This window comes from Mycteria americana, chromosome 18 (assembly GCF_035582795.1).
Source record: "Mycteria americana isolate JAX WOST 10 ecotype Jacksonville Zoo and Gardens chromosome 18, USCA_MyAme_1.0, whole genome shotgun sequence".
Lineage (NCBI taxonomy): Eukaryota > Metazoa > Chordata > Aves > Ciconiiformes > Ciconiidae > Mycteria > Mycteria americana.
In genome coordinates, this window is record NC_134382.1 from 5,231,894 (window position 1) to 5,247,082 (window position 15,189).

Consider the following 15,189-nt stretch of genomic DNA (forward strand, 5'->3'; position numbering starts at 1 on the left):
TTCCCATCGGTGCAGTCACCCGGGCGGGAAAGAGAAAACCTCGGCCGTGTGCTGAAAGAGGCTGGAGCTGCTGGCTGACACCCTCGCCTGGGGCGTCCCGCCCCTCCCTCTGCCGGCAGCGGAGCAGGGGCAGCGGCGGCCCGGAGCCAGAAGGGGGCCCGGAGCCGGGGGGCGGAGTCAGAAGGGGGCCCGGAGCCGGGGGGAGGGGGCCCGGAGCCAGGAGGGGGCCCGGAGCCGGGGGGGGGTGGGGGTGGGGCCGGGGCCCGCCTCGGCGGCGGCGGGGCGGGCCGGGGCTCGCCGCCAAGCGCCTCCTCAGGGCGCCGTGCGGCGGGGCTGTCGCAAAGCGCCGCAAAGCGCGGCGGGGCTGCCGCACGGCGCGGCGCTTCCGGGCGGCGGCGATGGCGACGTGAGGGTCGCTGCGCCGCGGCGGGCTCGGGGCCGGGGGGCGGCCGCGGGACGCGACGGGACGGGACGGGGCGGGACGGGACTCCCGCGCCGGCCCGCCGCCGCCCATGTGGCTGCAGCAGCGGCTGAAGGGGCTGCCGGGGCTGCTCTCCAGCAGCTGGGCGCGGCGGCTGCTGCTGCTGCTGGCGTTGCTGCTCGTCGCCTACTGGTACCTGGGGGCGGCGCGGGCGCGGCGGGGCGCGGGGCGGGGGGCCGAGCCCCGCGGCGCCGCCGCCCTCTGCCTGCAGGCGGCCACGGGCGCCTGGCGGGCGCAGGCCGAGCGCGGCGATGCGCTGCCGCTGCCCGAGGAGGCGGCCGGGGGCGGCGGCGGGCCGGGGCCGGGCCTGGCGCTGGCGGGCAACGGCTTCCTGCTGCTGGACGTGGCCGCCGGCCGCCTCTGGGTGTCGGCGGCGGGATCCGGCGGCGGCCCGGCGCTCGCCACCGAGTACCCGGCGCTGGTGCGGCTAAGGGCGCTGGGCGGGCGCGGCGAGGCGCGGGCGGCGCTGGCGGCGCTGCGGGACGGCGCCGTGCGGCGGGTGCGGTGCGTCCAGACGGGGCCCGGGGCGGGCGCCGGGGACTGCGTGACGGTGCGGGAGGAGGTGGTGGCCCACCGGAGCCGGCCGCATCTCTACCTGCAGCGCATCCGCATTGCCAACCCCACGGAGCGGGTGGCCGCCTTCGAGGCCTCGGCCCCAGCTTCTGCGCCCTCGCTGGGCGGCCGCTTCGCCACCAGCCTGGAGAAGGTGGAGGAGCGGCAGTTCCTGCTCTCCTCCGGTCGCCTGCTGCTGGCCGGGAGCCCCAAGGTGGTGCTTATGGTGGTGGCTGCCAAGAAGCTCGTGAGCCGGGTGCAGGTTGCGCCCAAATCCCACTTTGACGAAACCGTGCTCTCCGTGGTGTACACCTCGGAGCCCATCGAGGTCTCCAGGCTGGAGGAGACCTTCAGCAAGCTGAGGGAGTCGGCCAAGAAAGAGATGCTGGAGGTGATGCAGATGGGGGTGGAAGATCTTTTCCAGGAGCACCAACAGACCTGGTCAGACCTGTTCATTTCAGGTAAGGAAAGTGATGCTCCACTTCCAAAGGGTTGCTTTAGAGGGCAGCTGAAAGCTCAGTGACCTGGTTGCTGTAAGGTCTCCAGAGGCTCCATGCTTTCTGACAGGTTTCTCTCAGGGGCCAGAAGGCACGTGGTGGGATAATAAAACAGCATTCCTGGTTTGGAACCCAGCGTACTTTACAAAAGTGGAGTATTCCTTACTGCGTAAAGGAAATGGTAGAAGAACACTTCTAATCAAAACTCTGGATGTGCTGGCTTTCACATCCTCAGGAACCTTACTGATTTGCCCAGCATGTCAGCTCTAAGTTGGAAATAGAGTTGACCTCTAGTGACAGTATAAAGGACAGATTTCTTCATGGAAGTTAAGGACTATCCTACAAGGATGCTTTCTCTGAAGATTTTAATGGCCTCACATAGAAGAGTAGCTGCCCAAGTAATGCAGAACTTGCTGTTTTATAGCCAGTAAAAAGATAGACATTGACAGATCATTCTTGCGGAGTCATGGTGACAGCTCTGTAAGGCATCTGTATATCAAACTAGCTTTGCTTTTAGTGGGAGCTTGGCGTTCAAACTCCAAGTAGCAGAGAGAGTGTCTGAGAAAATACAAGGAAACATTTCACAAGCAAAGGTTTCTTAGATGTTCTAAAGAATGCCTGTGTATTGAGCGACAACATGCACATTTCATCTTTTTTTCCTAGTTAATATCATATGCACGTGTGATCCTCTGACTCTTGGTTGTTTTCTTTTATTACAGGGGTTGAAATGAGAAAGATCACAGATTCGCATACACCATCCAGTGAGACTGTTAACATGACCCTCTACTACGTGCTGTCAAGCATGCCAGCTCCTCTGCTAGATCCACTCATTAGTGGTGAGGACAGAGAAAAGATGGAAGCCAGCTTGAACTATGCTGACCACTGCTTCAGTGGCCACGCGACCATGCATGCAGAGAACCTGTGGCCAGCAAAGCTGACCAGTGTCGCCCAGATCTTGCAACTCTCAGACCTGTGGAAGCTAACTCTCCAGAAACGGGGATGCAAGGGTCTTGTGGCAGCTGGAGTCCATGGACTTATGCAGGGAATGGTGCTTAGTTTTGGGGGTCTGCAGTTCACAGAAAACCATCTTCAGTTTCAGGCTGACCCTGATGTACTTCATAACAGCTATTCCTTACGTGGGATCCATTACAATAAGGACTTGATTAATCTAGCTGTTCTGCTGGATGCTGAAGGAAAACCCTTCTTGCATGTGTCTGTGAAATTCCAAGACAAGCCAGTTAGACTATATGCGTGTGAGGCAGGCTGTATGAATGAGCCTGTGGAGCTGACCTCAGAGGCACGAGGTCATACGTTCCCCGTCATGGTGACTCAACCCATCACACCACTGCTTTATATATCGACAGATTTGATCCACTTGCAGGACCTGAGACACACGCTCCATCTAAAAGCTATTCTGGCTCATGAGGAACACATGGCCAAGCAATACCCAGGTTTACCCTTCCTGTTCTGGTTCAGCGTGGCCTCCTTAATCACATTGTTTCACTTGTTTCTGTTCAAACTCATCTACAACGAGTATTGCGGGCCAGGAGCCAAGCCGCTCTTCAGGAGTAAGGTATAAGGCTGCTGCTTTTGGCTGCTGTCCACTGAGTGTTGTCAACCTGATTTTCTGTCAGCTGTGCCTAGGGAGGATCTGTCTTGGACTGGGAGGATTTTCAGTCTCTCTTGCAACAAGTGATCTGTGACCTCTTCTTGCAAGAAGTAGGATTAGGGCAGGGATTGGAGCGGTAGGGCTCACAAACATTAGAAAAGGTAAATCCATCGTCTGCCCTTCTTAAACATTTGCAAGGCTGCAGATCAAGGCAGACACAGTTCTTCTGTCCTTTTTCCACACATTGGTGTAGGACATTGTTTGTTTTTAAGCCAATAGTTGCAGCTGCGTCACGAAATGATGTTTCTTGTTATGCAGTACCGGAATGCTTGTGGGAGGGCTGCTATACTTTACTACTGTGTGGGAGACGTGCACGCTTGCCTGGTTTGAATGTGTGATGCGTCATCCAAGAACACACAAATGCAAGCTAGTGTTCTTAGGTCAAGGTGCTGACTTGTTAGGACTACTGGTAAATGTTCACAGATTTATAGACACTGTGCAGTCCTTCATCAAACCACATTTACCACCATCATTTTGGGAACGTGCTGAGCTAGTGTTTCTCCCATTCAGACAAAATACATAGCTGTGCTAGGAAAAGTACTGAGTGCTTTTTACTGTGAGTTGGAGGTTCTGACTTCAAGCTCTACTGCATCTCACTTTGGTGTAAAGGATTTGAAATTCTTGTTTTTGAGTTGCCTTAAAAAACTTAGTTGCTAGTAAAAACTTAGCACAGAATAGACAATAGAAGGTGATTGCTGTTCTTAGTACTGGTACTTTCTGGTTGTGTGTTGATACGGAGTGGAAATGAAAGATGAGACTGGATTTACTGTGTGAGCTAGCCATATGGTTCAGAGGCATCCTTCCTTAGAGTTGAACAGAGTTAAATGTAGCTTATGTTTAAAGAAAAAAAGAAAAAAAAATTACATAGTTAAATAGAGCTGTCAGAGGAAAAGTTCTAGCTTTAGATTGCCCTGTTTTTCCAAATTATAAAAGCAAATTCAATTTTGGATAGCTAAGGCTAGACAGAAGGTACAGGACTAAACGTGACAGTCAGTATGTAAGGGGTGTTTAAAGTCAGCTGGCGACTTCCCTCTGAGCTCACTGGCTTTGTAATATTGAGTACTGGAGATCAGGCCTGATCCCAAGCAGGTCTGAATACCTGTAATCCGTTGAAAGAATGAGAATGGAAGGTGCTTGTGGCTAGACAAACTAACCTAGGAAGAGGTAGGATAGATATGTATATCAAAGACAACTGCAGTTATAAGCCTATGATCATGGTCAAAACCTTAGTGCAAAAGGAGGAAGCAGTCAGGAAATAATTTCAATTATTGTGTATACAGCTCCACCCTGACATGCATCCTGAAACGTGTCCTTGAAATTATAAAATTATGTCCTTTTTTCATTGCTGTCTATTGGGTTGCCTTTGTCATGTACAAGACTTGCCTTCTGCCTTTTTACAGAATTACTTGTTAACCATTACTACAGGTAACTGTCCCTGACACTATTCGCTGAAATGCCGAGAAGCTTCACAGCTACACACCAGGGCTGACGTAACACCTCTTCCTTCTTGACACTGCAAAAAGCCTTGCAGTGTACAGCAAACAAGTCTGTTGCCTCGTCTTAATTGGACCTACTTAAAATGAAGATGATGCAGAACTTGATTCCAGAAACAGGGATGAAATGGAAGCTAGCTGAAGCTCAAAATCTCTGTAGCAGTAAGCAAGATTAATGGTGTTGAAATAACACCCTGTTTCATTAATTGAATGGGAACATCCCAGTGTCCAAGTGAACTTAGTCCTGCTTTCAGCCTCCATTTGCACAAGACATCTGACAATTTTGCAGCTGAGAACAAGGACCTTTTGAAAGCAACAATCCTTTTGTGCCTTGTTAAGAGAGGAATCTGAGACTTGGAAGGTGTGGTTATTCAAGAGTTTATCCCAGAAGCTTCTGTAACAGATGTTTCTTTTCCTTGTAAGCTGTTCCGTTCCCTAAGACTAATCCATTTGGTGAAAATACTTGAAGATATACAAAGTCCTTTGATATTTTGATTTGTTTTTTAATTTTACAGGAAAATAAAGAATGATGATTCCCTTCAGAGAGTTAACTTAACTAGAAAACTTTAGTGTAACCTCCTTTCTGGTATACGTTTTTTAATTTATTGCTTGGGGGGAGGGGGAGGATGTTAATAATTTTGCCTCCACTTCAGTAACAACTCAGTCAATTGAACTGTAGATATCTATGTGCTGGTAACAGGTTTTTCAGCCTTTATGACTGTAGAGTGCAAAACCAATTTAATGAAATTGTTTTCTGGATTTACACTTGGAAATGCTGATCTGCAGGTTTCCTATTCTAAGCATATTGAGACTTTGTGCATTGATTTGTTTTGGCTATGGGGGGAGACATCCCAGTTTCTAGTGATTTAAAGGTTGTTTGGTTTTAAAATACCAAAGCTGTTGTTTCTAAATAAATATCTTTCAGTCTAATCTGATCACCAAAGTGTGGTTGTTTTGTTTTGTTGGGGTTTTTTGTTTTGGGGTTTGGGGTTTTTTTGGGTTTTTTTTTTTTTTTGGTCTGTGTTCTCTCCTCCCCTTGCTCCCCGCCCAGTTAAAACAAACAGAGCCTTATGTTACATCTGTGGCCAGTATTGACCACAAAAGTGCTTGGATTAAAAGGAAGTACGGTGTGGAAAATAATACATAAATGGGTCTAAGCTGGGAACAGACAATTTGGAAGGCACAATAAAAGACTGAAATACACAGGGTGGTGCTAATCTCCATTTCCCTGGCTCTGTGTAACCTTGTTCTATCTTGAGGCATGTAGGCCAAGCTTTAGTTTTAAGAACACATAGAAATGAACCCAGAGAACAATCAAGTAGCAGATTTAATGGCCATCCAGCAAGTAATGAATCCGATGCATTTGGTGCTCCCAATGAAAAGCTAGGGCAGGATTTAACTTTGAATTTTTAAATAGGTTACTGTCTAGTTTCGGATGAAAAACCTCTCCCTCAAAAAAGTAGATTTCAGTGTCTGTTACTTATCTACAGACCATTCCACTTACTAACTGGTCTAGCATAGTTACTACCCTACAAGGAAATAGACTAAAGATAGTGAAGCAATGGAGTACATTATAAATTGTACACTAAGTAGATTGTGTATTGAAAGAGATATTAGCTATTACGCTTTAACAGAACATACCAGAAGTTCCTGCTCTTTCTTACTGAAGTTCCATGAGCTGCTTCATTTCTGTGAAACATCTGGCATGAAGATGATAAGAGCTTCTAGGGAGTTGTTTCCAAGCCACCACGGTATCAGCTGGAGGCTGAGCCTTTTGATGTTCACTTGCAGAACTGCTAACAGTATGATGCCCACTGAGTCCAACAAAGATATTTCAGCTTATTTAGACTAGACCTGGAAAAGATGGATAAGCAATTGTTACATAAAGCAGGAGTGGAACAAAAAACGAAAAAACAAAACCAAAAAAGCTTTGAGAGTGTTTTACATTAAAAATACGATTCTTACGAGCCTTCCCCCCATATAATAAAAGAACTGTTTCAGAATTCCTTTACAAAGAAGAAAGGGAAAAAGAAAGAATAGGGTTTCTCTATTTACAGTGTGCAAGATAGTAGAAGGTTATTTGTGAAATGATTGCAGAAATGCTTAAAAAACTACACAAAATCCCATGTTTACAAGCACACCCATAAAACGGGGAAGTTGAAACAGTAACTGAACATCCAAAATTTATACTTAATTTTTAGTTGGTATTCAATAAAAAATGATAGTGGCATGGAAGTCAACTGAAAAGCATAGTATGTTGTTTAGCTTATAAATTCAGACATTAAGAAGAGAGCCAACTAATTAATGAAAAAAAATTTTAGAATCTCAATTCTGCACGCAGTTAATCCTGATTTATACTTTTGTCAGATAATAAATACAAGATGCCGGCACAGAGTTTGGTTGATTCAATTTGAAATTCAGAATGCAGCTTTCTCAAGTGCTATTGTTTGGGTAGGATAATACATTCTTGAGAAGCAGACAAAACAGCAAAGCATTATATATTTCTGCCTTCCACATGTGTGCTCCAGGCATCTTTCATCCAAAGCAGTACCTACTGCTGAATGGAAGCTATGGAAATCAGGGGTTTTGCTGCTTGTTAATACTGACATTAAACAATAGATTTATTTCAGCTTTTCTGAAACCTCTAGTTTGGTCTGTATGTACAATGCAACTCTGGTTACAAAACTGGCATCATGATATTTGTTTCCATTCTAATAAGTTTGCTCCCTATGAGTGGCCTGGCTTATGGGATAGAGATGTTTGTTTTTTAAATAACCAGTAACAGTTTTGCAGGTAAAGAGTAGGTGGATGGAAATGTGACAGGGGATGGAAAATTCCCGTAGTAGAAGAAAAAAAAGGAAGAAAGAGACACAAAGGTGAGTGTTGATACCAAGTCATTGATCTCAAAGGTCCAGTAATGAATTAGAACACTTTCTTTTGTGGCAGCAGCTCTGTAGTGGTCTAAATGCCTGCTCTTGCCTGGTTTGTCCTATTGGTGAAAATGGTTTACCCTTTTTCATTAACAAGCTCACACTCCATTATACCACAGGTCAGCATGCTGATTTGGGATGTAAAAATGCTCATTTGCAATGCTACCGGAACCCTGTTCTCTTCCAGGGATGTGCTACTGATCTAACAATTAAAGGTAAATAGGAAAGAAATGAAGTCTGGCTCACCGTGCTACACCAGTGCTTCTCTGTCATCATGGACAGCTGGTTCTTTGTATTGCTTGAAACATCTTCCACTTCAAAGTGATTACAGCTTGTTTTATTGAAGAAGTATGGCGATGCTAAAACACATGCAACTCGATCTAGAAAAGAAGATACGGGTTTTCAGTCAGTACAAAGTGGTAGTTGCCATCAGTCACAAAACAAACCAGAACAAAATAAAGCTTCAAGCAATCATAGAATCATACGATAATTGAGGTTGGAAGAAGGCCTCCAGAGATCGTCTAATCCAATCCCGCTGACATGTCTGAATCTATCACTGTCTGAATATATCAGACACTGTTACTGCTGACATACCATCAAGTGTTAGAATAGTTCATTTAACATTTTCCTTCTGAAAACACCTTTGTAATGAACTTTCAAGGCAATGGGAAAGCAAACAGCTGCTACAGATAATATGCAACTCAGTCAGAATTTTTTTTAATCAAGTTGTTTATATAGCCTGGATCCAAGGTCCATCTAAACTGGGGTTTTTTAAGCACTTGTGCATATAAAAAATTATCCCACAATTACACAAGTTTTCCATTGGTATCAGAATAGCACTGCATTTTGAGTTATGCATCCCAGAGATAAATGATAACATATAAAATGGCTTGCAAAGCAGAGCCTGCAGCATACAGCTAACCGGCATCATGCTTGGAGTCCTCTTTGCTGTGTTGACTCTGGCAGCTGCAGGTACGTACCCAATTTCAGCATTAATTTTAAAGGAAAAATGAATTAAAATCTACCAGCAACTTTCCTTTTTTAGGGAAATTAGACATTCTGCAACAAAGCAGAAAGAGATACAGCATAGGCAGTTAATGAAAAAGTTCTCTCAAAACAGGAACTAGGTGCTGTGCTATTCTGCTCTTATTACAGGGGCTCAATTAGCACTATTGCTCTCAGCGTTTAGTAAATTCAAAGTTATTTTACTTAGCTTGAATACACTGAAATACAGTTAATCCACATCAAATTGTTGCATTGGCTGAGAGCTGCATCTCAGATGACACCTGAGGATTTGGTTAAGCCAACTTGATTTGATTATCTGTCAGAAAAATTAAACCATTCAAACAGGCTTTATATAACATTGCTCAGTTTTGACTGATGGCTGTATCTTCACTTGTATCACATTAAATCACAGCCTATATTTGTACCTTGCAATGTTCTGTACAAACACAGTCTATATTTAAGAAAACCCCCCTCTCTTATAGACATTTTTTTTAAAACCTCCTACTTTTAAAACACACATCCTGTTTTGTATGTGTTCTAGCCCTTGGCTGCGGGGTTCCTGCCTACCCACCCGCTGTGTCTAGAGTTGTTGGAGGGGAAAACGCAAGACCTTACAGCTGGCCCTGGCAGGTTAGTCATTTTGTGCTTTCCCTGGAACGGTTAGGGTGTGCTACCCTCACACAACATAGCTGAACAAAACCAGGTCTTACATGTCATTTGATGCGTCTTGCCTGTCATGTCTTAGATTTTGAATATTGCATTCTGATCAATCCCAAAGTTTCCAGTCTTTTTAAGAAAGCTCTGAATGTGCCACCTCTTGCTGGTTATGCAGGCTTCCATGTTCTTTCAGCAGCCTTGGGCACCATCCCATATTTAAGCAAGACTGTGAAATTCAGTGAAGCATACAATGCCTACTGGAGCATAGTTGTACATGGAGTTAAAAAATGCGTTTCTGAAGCAAATGAAATGCTCTATTTGGGCCAGGCTTAGCGAGAGCTTTGGAAGAAACAACATAAAAAGAATCAAGCTTTTGGATGATAGGGAAGGAGGGAAACCTTTTCTGTGGCCAGGAGTTGGAAACGTTGCTTAAAAGCCTCCCACCACCTTCCAGCAGCAAGTTATGTTCTGGGTGCAGGAAGAAAGTGCAACAATGAAAAATCAGTAAGCAAAAATCTGAGCCTTACTTGATACGTTGATCCTAGGCCTCCCTTCAATACCTTTCAAAAGGCAAATGGCATCACACCTGCGGAGGAACCCTCATTGCAACCAACTGGGTGATGACAGCTGCACACTGCATCAGGTAATAATGGAGTTAAAGTCTGTACCCAGGAAGCAGCGCATGACCAGAGACAGATGAAGCAAAACCGTATTAATGCCAGTTCTCCCTTTCCCAATTAAGAGCTCCAAGTTTCGCATCATATCTTTTGATTATAACTCAGAAGAAGAATGACACCTTTTCATTTTCTTAAAATAAAAGTAGAGGTGAAAACACCCTTATACAATTACCTGAATTATATACTCTTCTTTTTCTGTAAATAACTACAAACATCATTATGTTTTCAAGTTGCTATTAAAATTCAGCTGTGTTGCCTGTTCCTATAATGTATGTGGCAGTGAGATCCACAGATTAACTAACCAACCCACTCCCTCAAGAAATAATCACAAATGCTTTGCACATACCAGTCATTTTCAGTAAGCTCTTCATATCACGGGGCAATATAACAAAAAAATGATCAGGTACAGCTACGCCCTTTCATCAACAAAACTGTTTCCACAAAGACTGTTCCCCTGTTTTGGTTTGGTAGCATATCTCCTCGAATATGTATGTACGGTTCTTGGTTATTGTAACACTAAGTTGTAGAAAATGTCATAATATGAAATAAGAAGGATTGGCTGCATGTTATTATTATAAATCCTACATATTACATCTATCACACAGCTGTTTATCAGTGAAGCTCTTTATTGCTGTCAAAAAAGCAGTCCAAATTGTTTACTTCATTGAAGAATATGAGCTGGATCCTGCAAAGATTGAAGGCATCTTGAGTTTGTTAATGAAGCCTTAAGCAGGAGTTGACAGGACAGCTTGGAGATGAAATGATTATTAAGCCTCGCACACAATGCTTTGTCCTTAGCAAATCAGTCAGACCTTGGTTCAGCTCCAGACAAATCACGCATGCGATGTGAGATTACAGTCTTAAGGACATTCTTACTGAATATCTCAGGTGGCAAAGATGCAGATGCCTAAGCAGCAAGCCAGCAGCTGCATAACTGAGTGTTAATCCTTTTCTTGCCCAGTTCTTCTAAGGAATATCGAGTATATCTTGGAAAATACAACCTAGCAGCTGTGGAAGAAGGATCAATTGCACTTCCTCCAGAAAAAATCATTGTCAATGAGAACTGGGATCCACAGAATGTTGCAAATGGGTAAGTTTGTGGCAAATATTTTTTCAGTTATTAGATGCAGGGCAAAAATCAAACTGCCTGAATCCCACTCACCCTGAGTTGTGGCAGCTAAATGCATACATGTTTAGAGCCTCCTGTTACAGCTTACAGTGGTACCTCTAAATGTTTGCTCACAGATGAGAGTTGTGTCTCCAGTTTGTACCCTTCTCCCTCAAGAGAAAATAAAGAACTTTCAATATTAATTGCTTATTGATTAATTGTGTTTTCAGATGCCATTTTGCATGTTCATGCTTGGGTACGAAGCTGTTCTACGCAATGATTTCTTTCGTACAGTGGAAGGAAATGAATTAATTTACACAGCACTCTTTGGAGCCCTCTTATGAATGGCATAAACACAGAGTATTCTTGATCAATGGTATTAATATCTTTGTTGCTGAAGACTCCTATGTCCTCCTGCAGGCTAAGGGCATTAGCAAAGAAATCCCCTCAGTTTCCAGGTCCTTGGAGTTAGTCCTAACACGTGGTTGGTTTTGGTGAAAAGAACCTATACAAGACCATTTCCAGAAAGCTGCCAGCAGGAAAGTGGACAGTTCTGCAGGGAATAGTCTTCCAGTCCGTGGATTTCCCCATTGCTTTGAGGGTGGAGGAATCTTCACTGCTTATGTACTGGCCTCCTTGCTCCCTTGCATCTCTTGAATAGGCCAAGTGCTCTATAACTGCGAAGTATTCATGCTACTGCATCTTAATCTATTTGCAAACCTCTTCACCACTTCCCTTTCTCTTCCCCACTCTCAAATGTGTGCGTATGACCACAGGTACGACATTGCTTTGATCAAACTCACTGAACACGTCACTTTAAGTGACCACATTAAGCTGGCCTGCCTGCCCCCTGCACAAAGCATCCTATCATCTGACACTGGCTGCTATGTGACAGGATGGGGAAGACTGCAGAGTAAGTACTTGGACATTTGCAAAACTGTGGAACAAAATCTTTCCGTAGTGCCCTCTCCTTTCAGACTGATTGGAAAAAGGCTGTTGATGGTGCTCAAGATCCCCTCAACCTCAATGTAGGGAGGTAGTTTATCGGGCCACGCTTCACTCCCACAATATGATTTTTCCCTGCTTTCCGTTTATTTTGCTTGTAATGGGGCTACTAATGCACTAGAGGGCCCTGTACCAAGCTTTTAGAAGCTATCGTAACACCAATTGTTACCAGTATGCAGACTGGTGAATTTGCTAATCCTGACATACCCCGCTGAATAACTGAAAAGACACATAAGGGAACAGATTTAAAGTGAAGAAAATCTCAGAGACGTCAGCAGAAGTGTCAGATGGGCTCAAGAGGCAATTCCTAGAGTGTTAAGTAAATTGCAAACTCCTGAACAAAGAGCAGCCCTTTATTTCTCTAACAATGAGACATTTTTAAATGGAATGCAAATTATTAGTAAGTTAAGGCCTTTTTTTAAAAAAAAAAATATATAAAAGAATGGAGCTAAGGAATGGATTATACAGCTTCTCCTTTAATACAGCCTCTGTGGAGTTTCTTACCTGGAGGGACAGTACCCAGATCCCGCGAGAAACTTAACAATGCAGTTTTGTTCTTTCTTCGGTGCCAGCTGGTGCCATGACTCCTTTGTTTCTATTCCCTCCCAGCAAATGGAGCTCTTCCAGATGACCTGCAGCAAGGCCTTTTGCTGGTGGTGGATTATGCAACTTGTTCCGAGCCAAGCTGGTGGGGAAAGACAGTGAAACCCACTATGGTTTGCGCTGGTGGGGATGGAGTCACCTCCAGTTGTAATGTGAGTCCAGAGAACACTGCTCTTAGGGCTTGGTTTCAGACACAAACAGGCCTGATGGGAAGGAAAGCTTAAAAAAACCAAGGAGGAGCTATTCACACTATGACTGCCATTAACTGTGTTCCCCCTTCCTCCCAGGGGGACTCTGGTGGCCCACTGAACTGCCAAGGTGCTGATGGCAGGTGGGAAGTACATGGTATAGTCAGCTTTGGCTCTGCTCGTGGCTGCAACTATTACCACAAGCCTTCTGTCTTCACTCGGGTCTCTGCTTACAACACCTGGATTGAGCAGGTAAGGTTCTAGGTATTGCTGCTAGAGAATACAGACATGTAGCTATTTCTGAGGTTCTCACTGATGGACGTTTCTGCCACCTACTCAGGGAGCTGTATCACTTTTGATTCAAATGCTGCTTTACATACAAGTAACCTCTGTAGATAAGCCCTTACCGGTGCAAAAGCAGTCTCTGCAGGAAAATAAAGTATCCTCTTCTTAAATAGTTATCCAAATTATTTTCACTTTTAAATAAGTCTCGATGTTTAGGAATGCATCCTCTCTTTATACTAGAGCTATATTTATAGTCATAAAGATTTTACTTGTATGACTTCAGAAGTGATTACTCAAATTTGTATTCATCAATAACACCAATTGTTGCAACTGCATCCTAGAAGGCAGCGCATGCTGCTCAAGTCTGGAACATCAATTATTTTTTAATTCAATATAAACTTTAATCTAAAAAGTGACTGAGAAGCAGAAATCTTATATTTCAGCTATTTAAATCCTGCTTCTTGGATGCAACATATACTATTCACAAATTCCCGGGTCTCATGATCTGATTTTTTCACTTGTTTTACATTTTTGTAGGTTATGGCAACCAACTAATCCAAAGAGAACTGGATGATAGATGCCAAGAAGAAAAAATTTGAATAAAGTCATAATCTTGACACCTTTGATCACAAAGAGCTGGGAAATTATGCTTTTAACAACACAAGTATTATACCTAACCATACCACAATAAACACTATTTTTCGCAAGATGAAAGAAAAACATGCGTCCCTGTCACTTCTTCCTGTGTATTGTCAGGACCAGAGCCTGTATTTAGTGATAATGCTGGAGTCCTTTCACAGCCTTTCCCCTGCCTTGGGCTGGAGCTTGCTACTCTCACCTGGGGGAAGATGCGAGTCTGCTGTGAAGAGGCTGGGCAGGAGGAAGAGTTAGAGAGCCACAGGACAGCTCCGGGGATAGGGGTGAGGCAGCCAGGCACTGGCAGGGCTGAAGGCAGCAGGCAGGCAGCCGTCGGGACCCCTGAGTCTGCGAGCGGGACTCACCAGAGCAAGCAGTGGCAATGCCCAGCGGGAAGGCAGCACGGGTGCAAGCAGGTCCACGCAGGTGAGTGTGGGCTCGCTGCAAAATGCTTTTACAGAGAGGTTTTTAACACCCTGTGATCTTGGCACTTAGCAAGTGGAAAGGTAAAATCCTGCAGTGAGTGCCAGCAGCGTCTCTGCAGACCTATCTCCTTCACCTCCCCATTGCTTGTTTTTAAGTCCTTCAGATGCCAGGTAAAGACGTCTGGACTGTCACTGTTGGCTGACACACAGACACAAATGGGGATTTTTTGCAAAGCACAAGCAGAATCACCACCTTTTAGCCTGGTACTCCATTAAAGCCCCTATTTATATTTCTTTCATTGTAATAAAATGTAGGCAGTATAAAATCAAGGTGGATTTTTGTTGTGTTTTTCTTCTCCCTCCTGGCATATATTTTGGTGGATTAAAAAGTAAAACGATTGATTAAAAACGGAGGACAAGCAACTCAAAGGTAAGCAGTAGATAGAGTAAGGGAAAGATTGGAAGTTCATTGTGAGAACAGAAATGCATCTGTGTTCAGAGATAAATTTTTCTAGGTTTGCGGTTCCTTTCAGTCAGACATTTTGGAGTTGTTACCTTTGGATTGAACATAAATAAATAAATAAACAAACATAAATTGTATTAAATAAATAAGAGAAGTTTATAATCTTTGGGGACTGTACTTTTATTCCTTTTCTTCTCCTTTACAACCATTGACCACCATTCTGCTGCAAAGAGCCCAGCAGGAACTTGTTTTGCCTAATACCAGCTTCTGCTGGGAAATCGCAGACTTTATTGGGTTTTTATTTATCTTATTAAAAATGTAATTTAACATATCTGAAAAAGCAGGGGATCTGAGGAGGGCTTTTTTCAATCACCTCTACTATGTTGAGGAAAAGAGGAAAAAAAAAAAAAAAAAGGACTGAGCCGAATGGACTGATCAGCAACCCAGTCCCCTGGTTTGTTCTTTACCAGTGGAAATGAGGGTTGCCCAGTTATTCAGGAGTCACCAGCTCCAGC

At 44.4% G+C, this 15,189-nt stretch overlaps 2 protein-coding genes across 3 annotated transcripts in view; one reads left to right on the top strand and one right to left on the bottom strand.

Annotated features, from left to right (window-relative positions):
* The first annotated feature begins 357 nt into the window (after positions 1 to 357).
* On the top strand, positions 358 to 5,627 carry KIAA2013 (KIAA2013 ortholog). The gene is made up of 3 exons (XM_075520704.1): positions 358 to 1,494; positions 2,250 to 3,103; positions 4,625 to 5,627. The coding sequence occupies exons 1-3, from the start codon at positions 513 to 515 to the stop codon at positions 4,649 to 4,651; spliced, it is 1,863 nt and encodes a 620-aa protein (XP_075376819.1). The 5' UTR covers positions 358 to 512; the 3' UTR covers positions 4,652 to 5,627.
* A 364-nt stretch (positions 5,628 to 5,991) lies between these two features.
* Positions 5,992 to 15,189, bottom strand: part of CLCN6 (chloride voltage-gated channel 6) — a 79,646-nt gene continuing 70,448 nt past the window's right edge. The window contains exons 24-25 of one of the 2 annotated variants that reach the window (XR_012778336.1): positions 7,869 to 8,002; positions 5,992 to 6,546 (exon numbers count right to left, since the gene is read on the bottom strand). The gene's annotated coding sequence lies outside the window, so the exon portion shown is untranslated. Of the gene's footprint in view, positions 6,547 to 7,868; positions 8,003 to 12,591; positions 12,760 to 15,189 lie in introns of those variants that run through there. The other variant, XR_012778337.1, reaches the window with a different exon arrangement.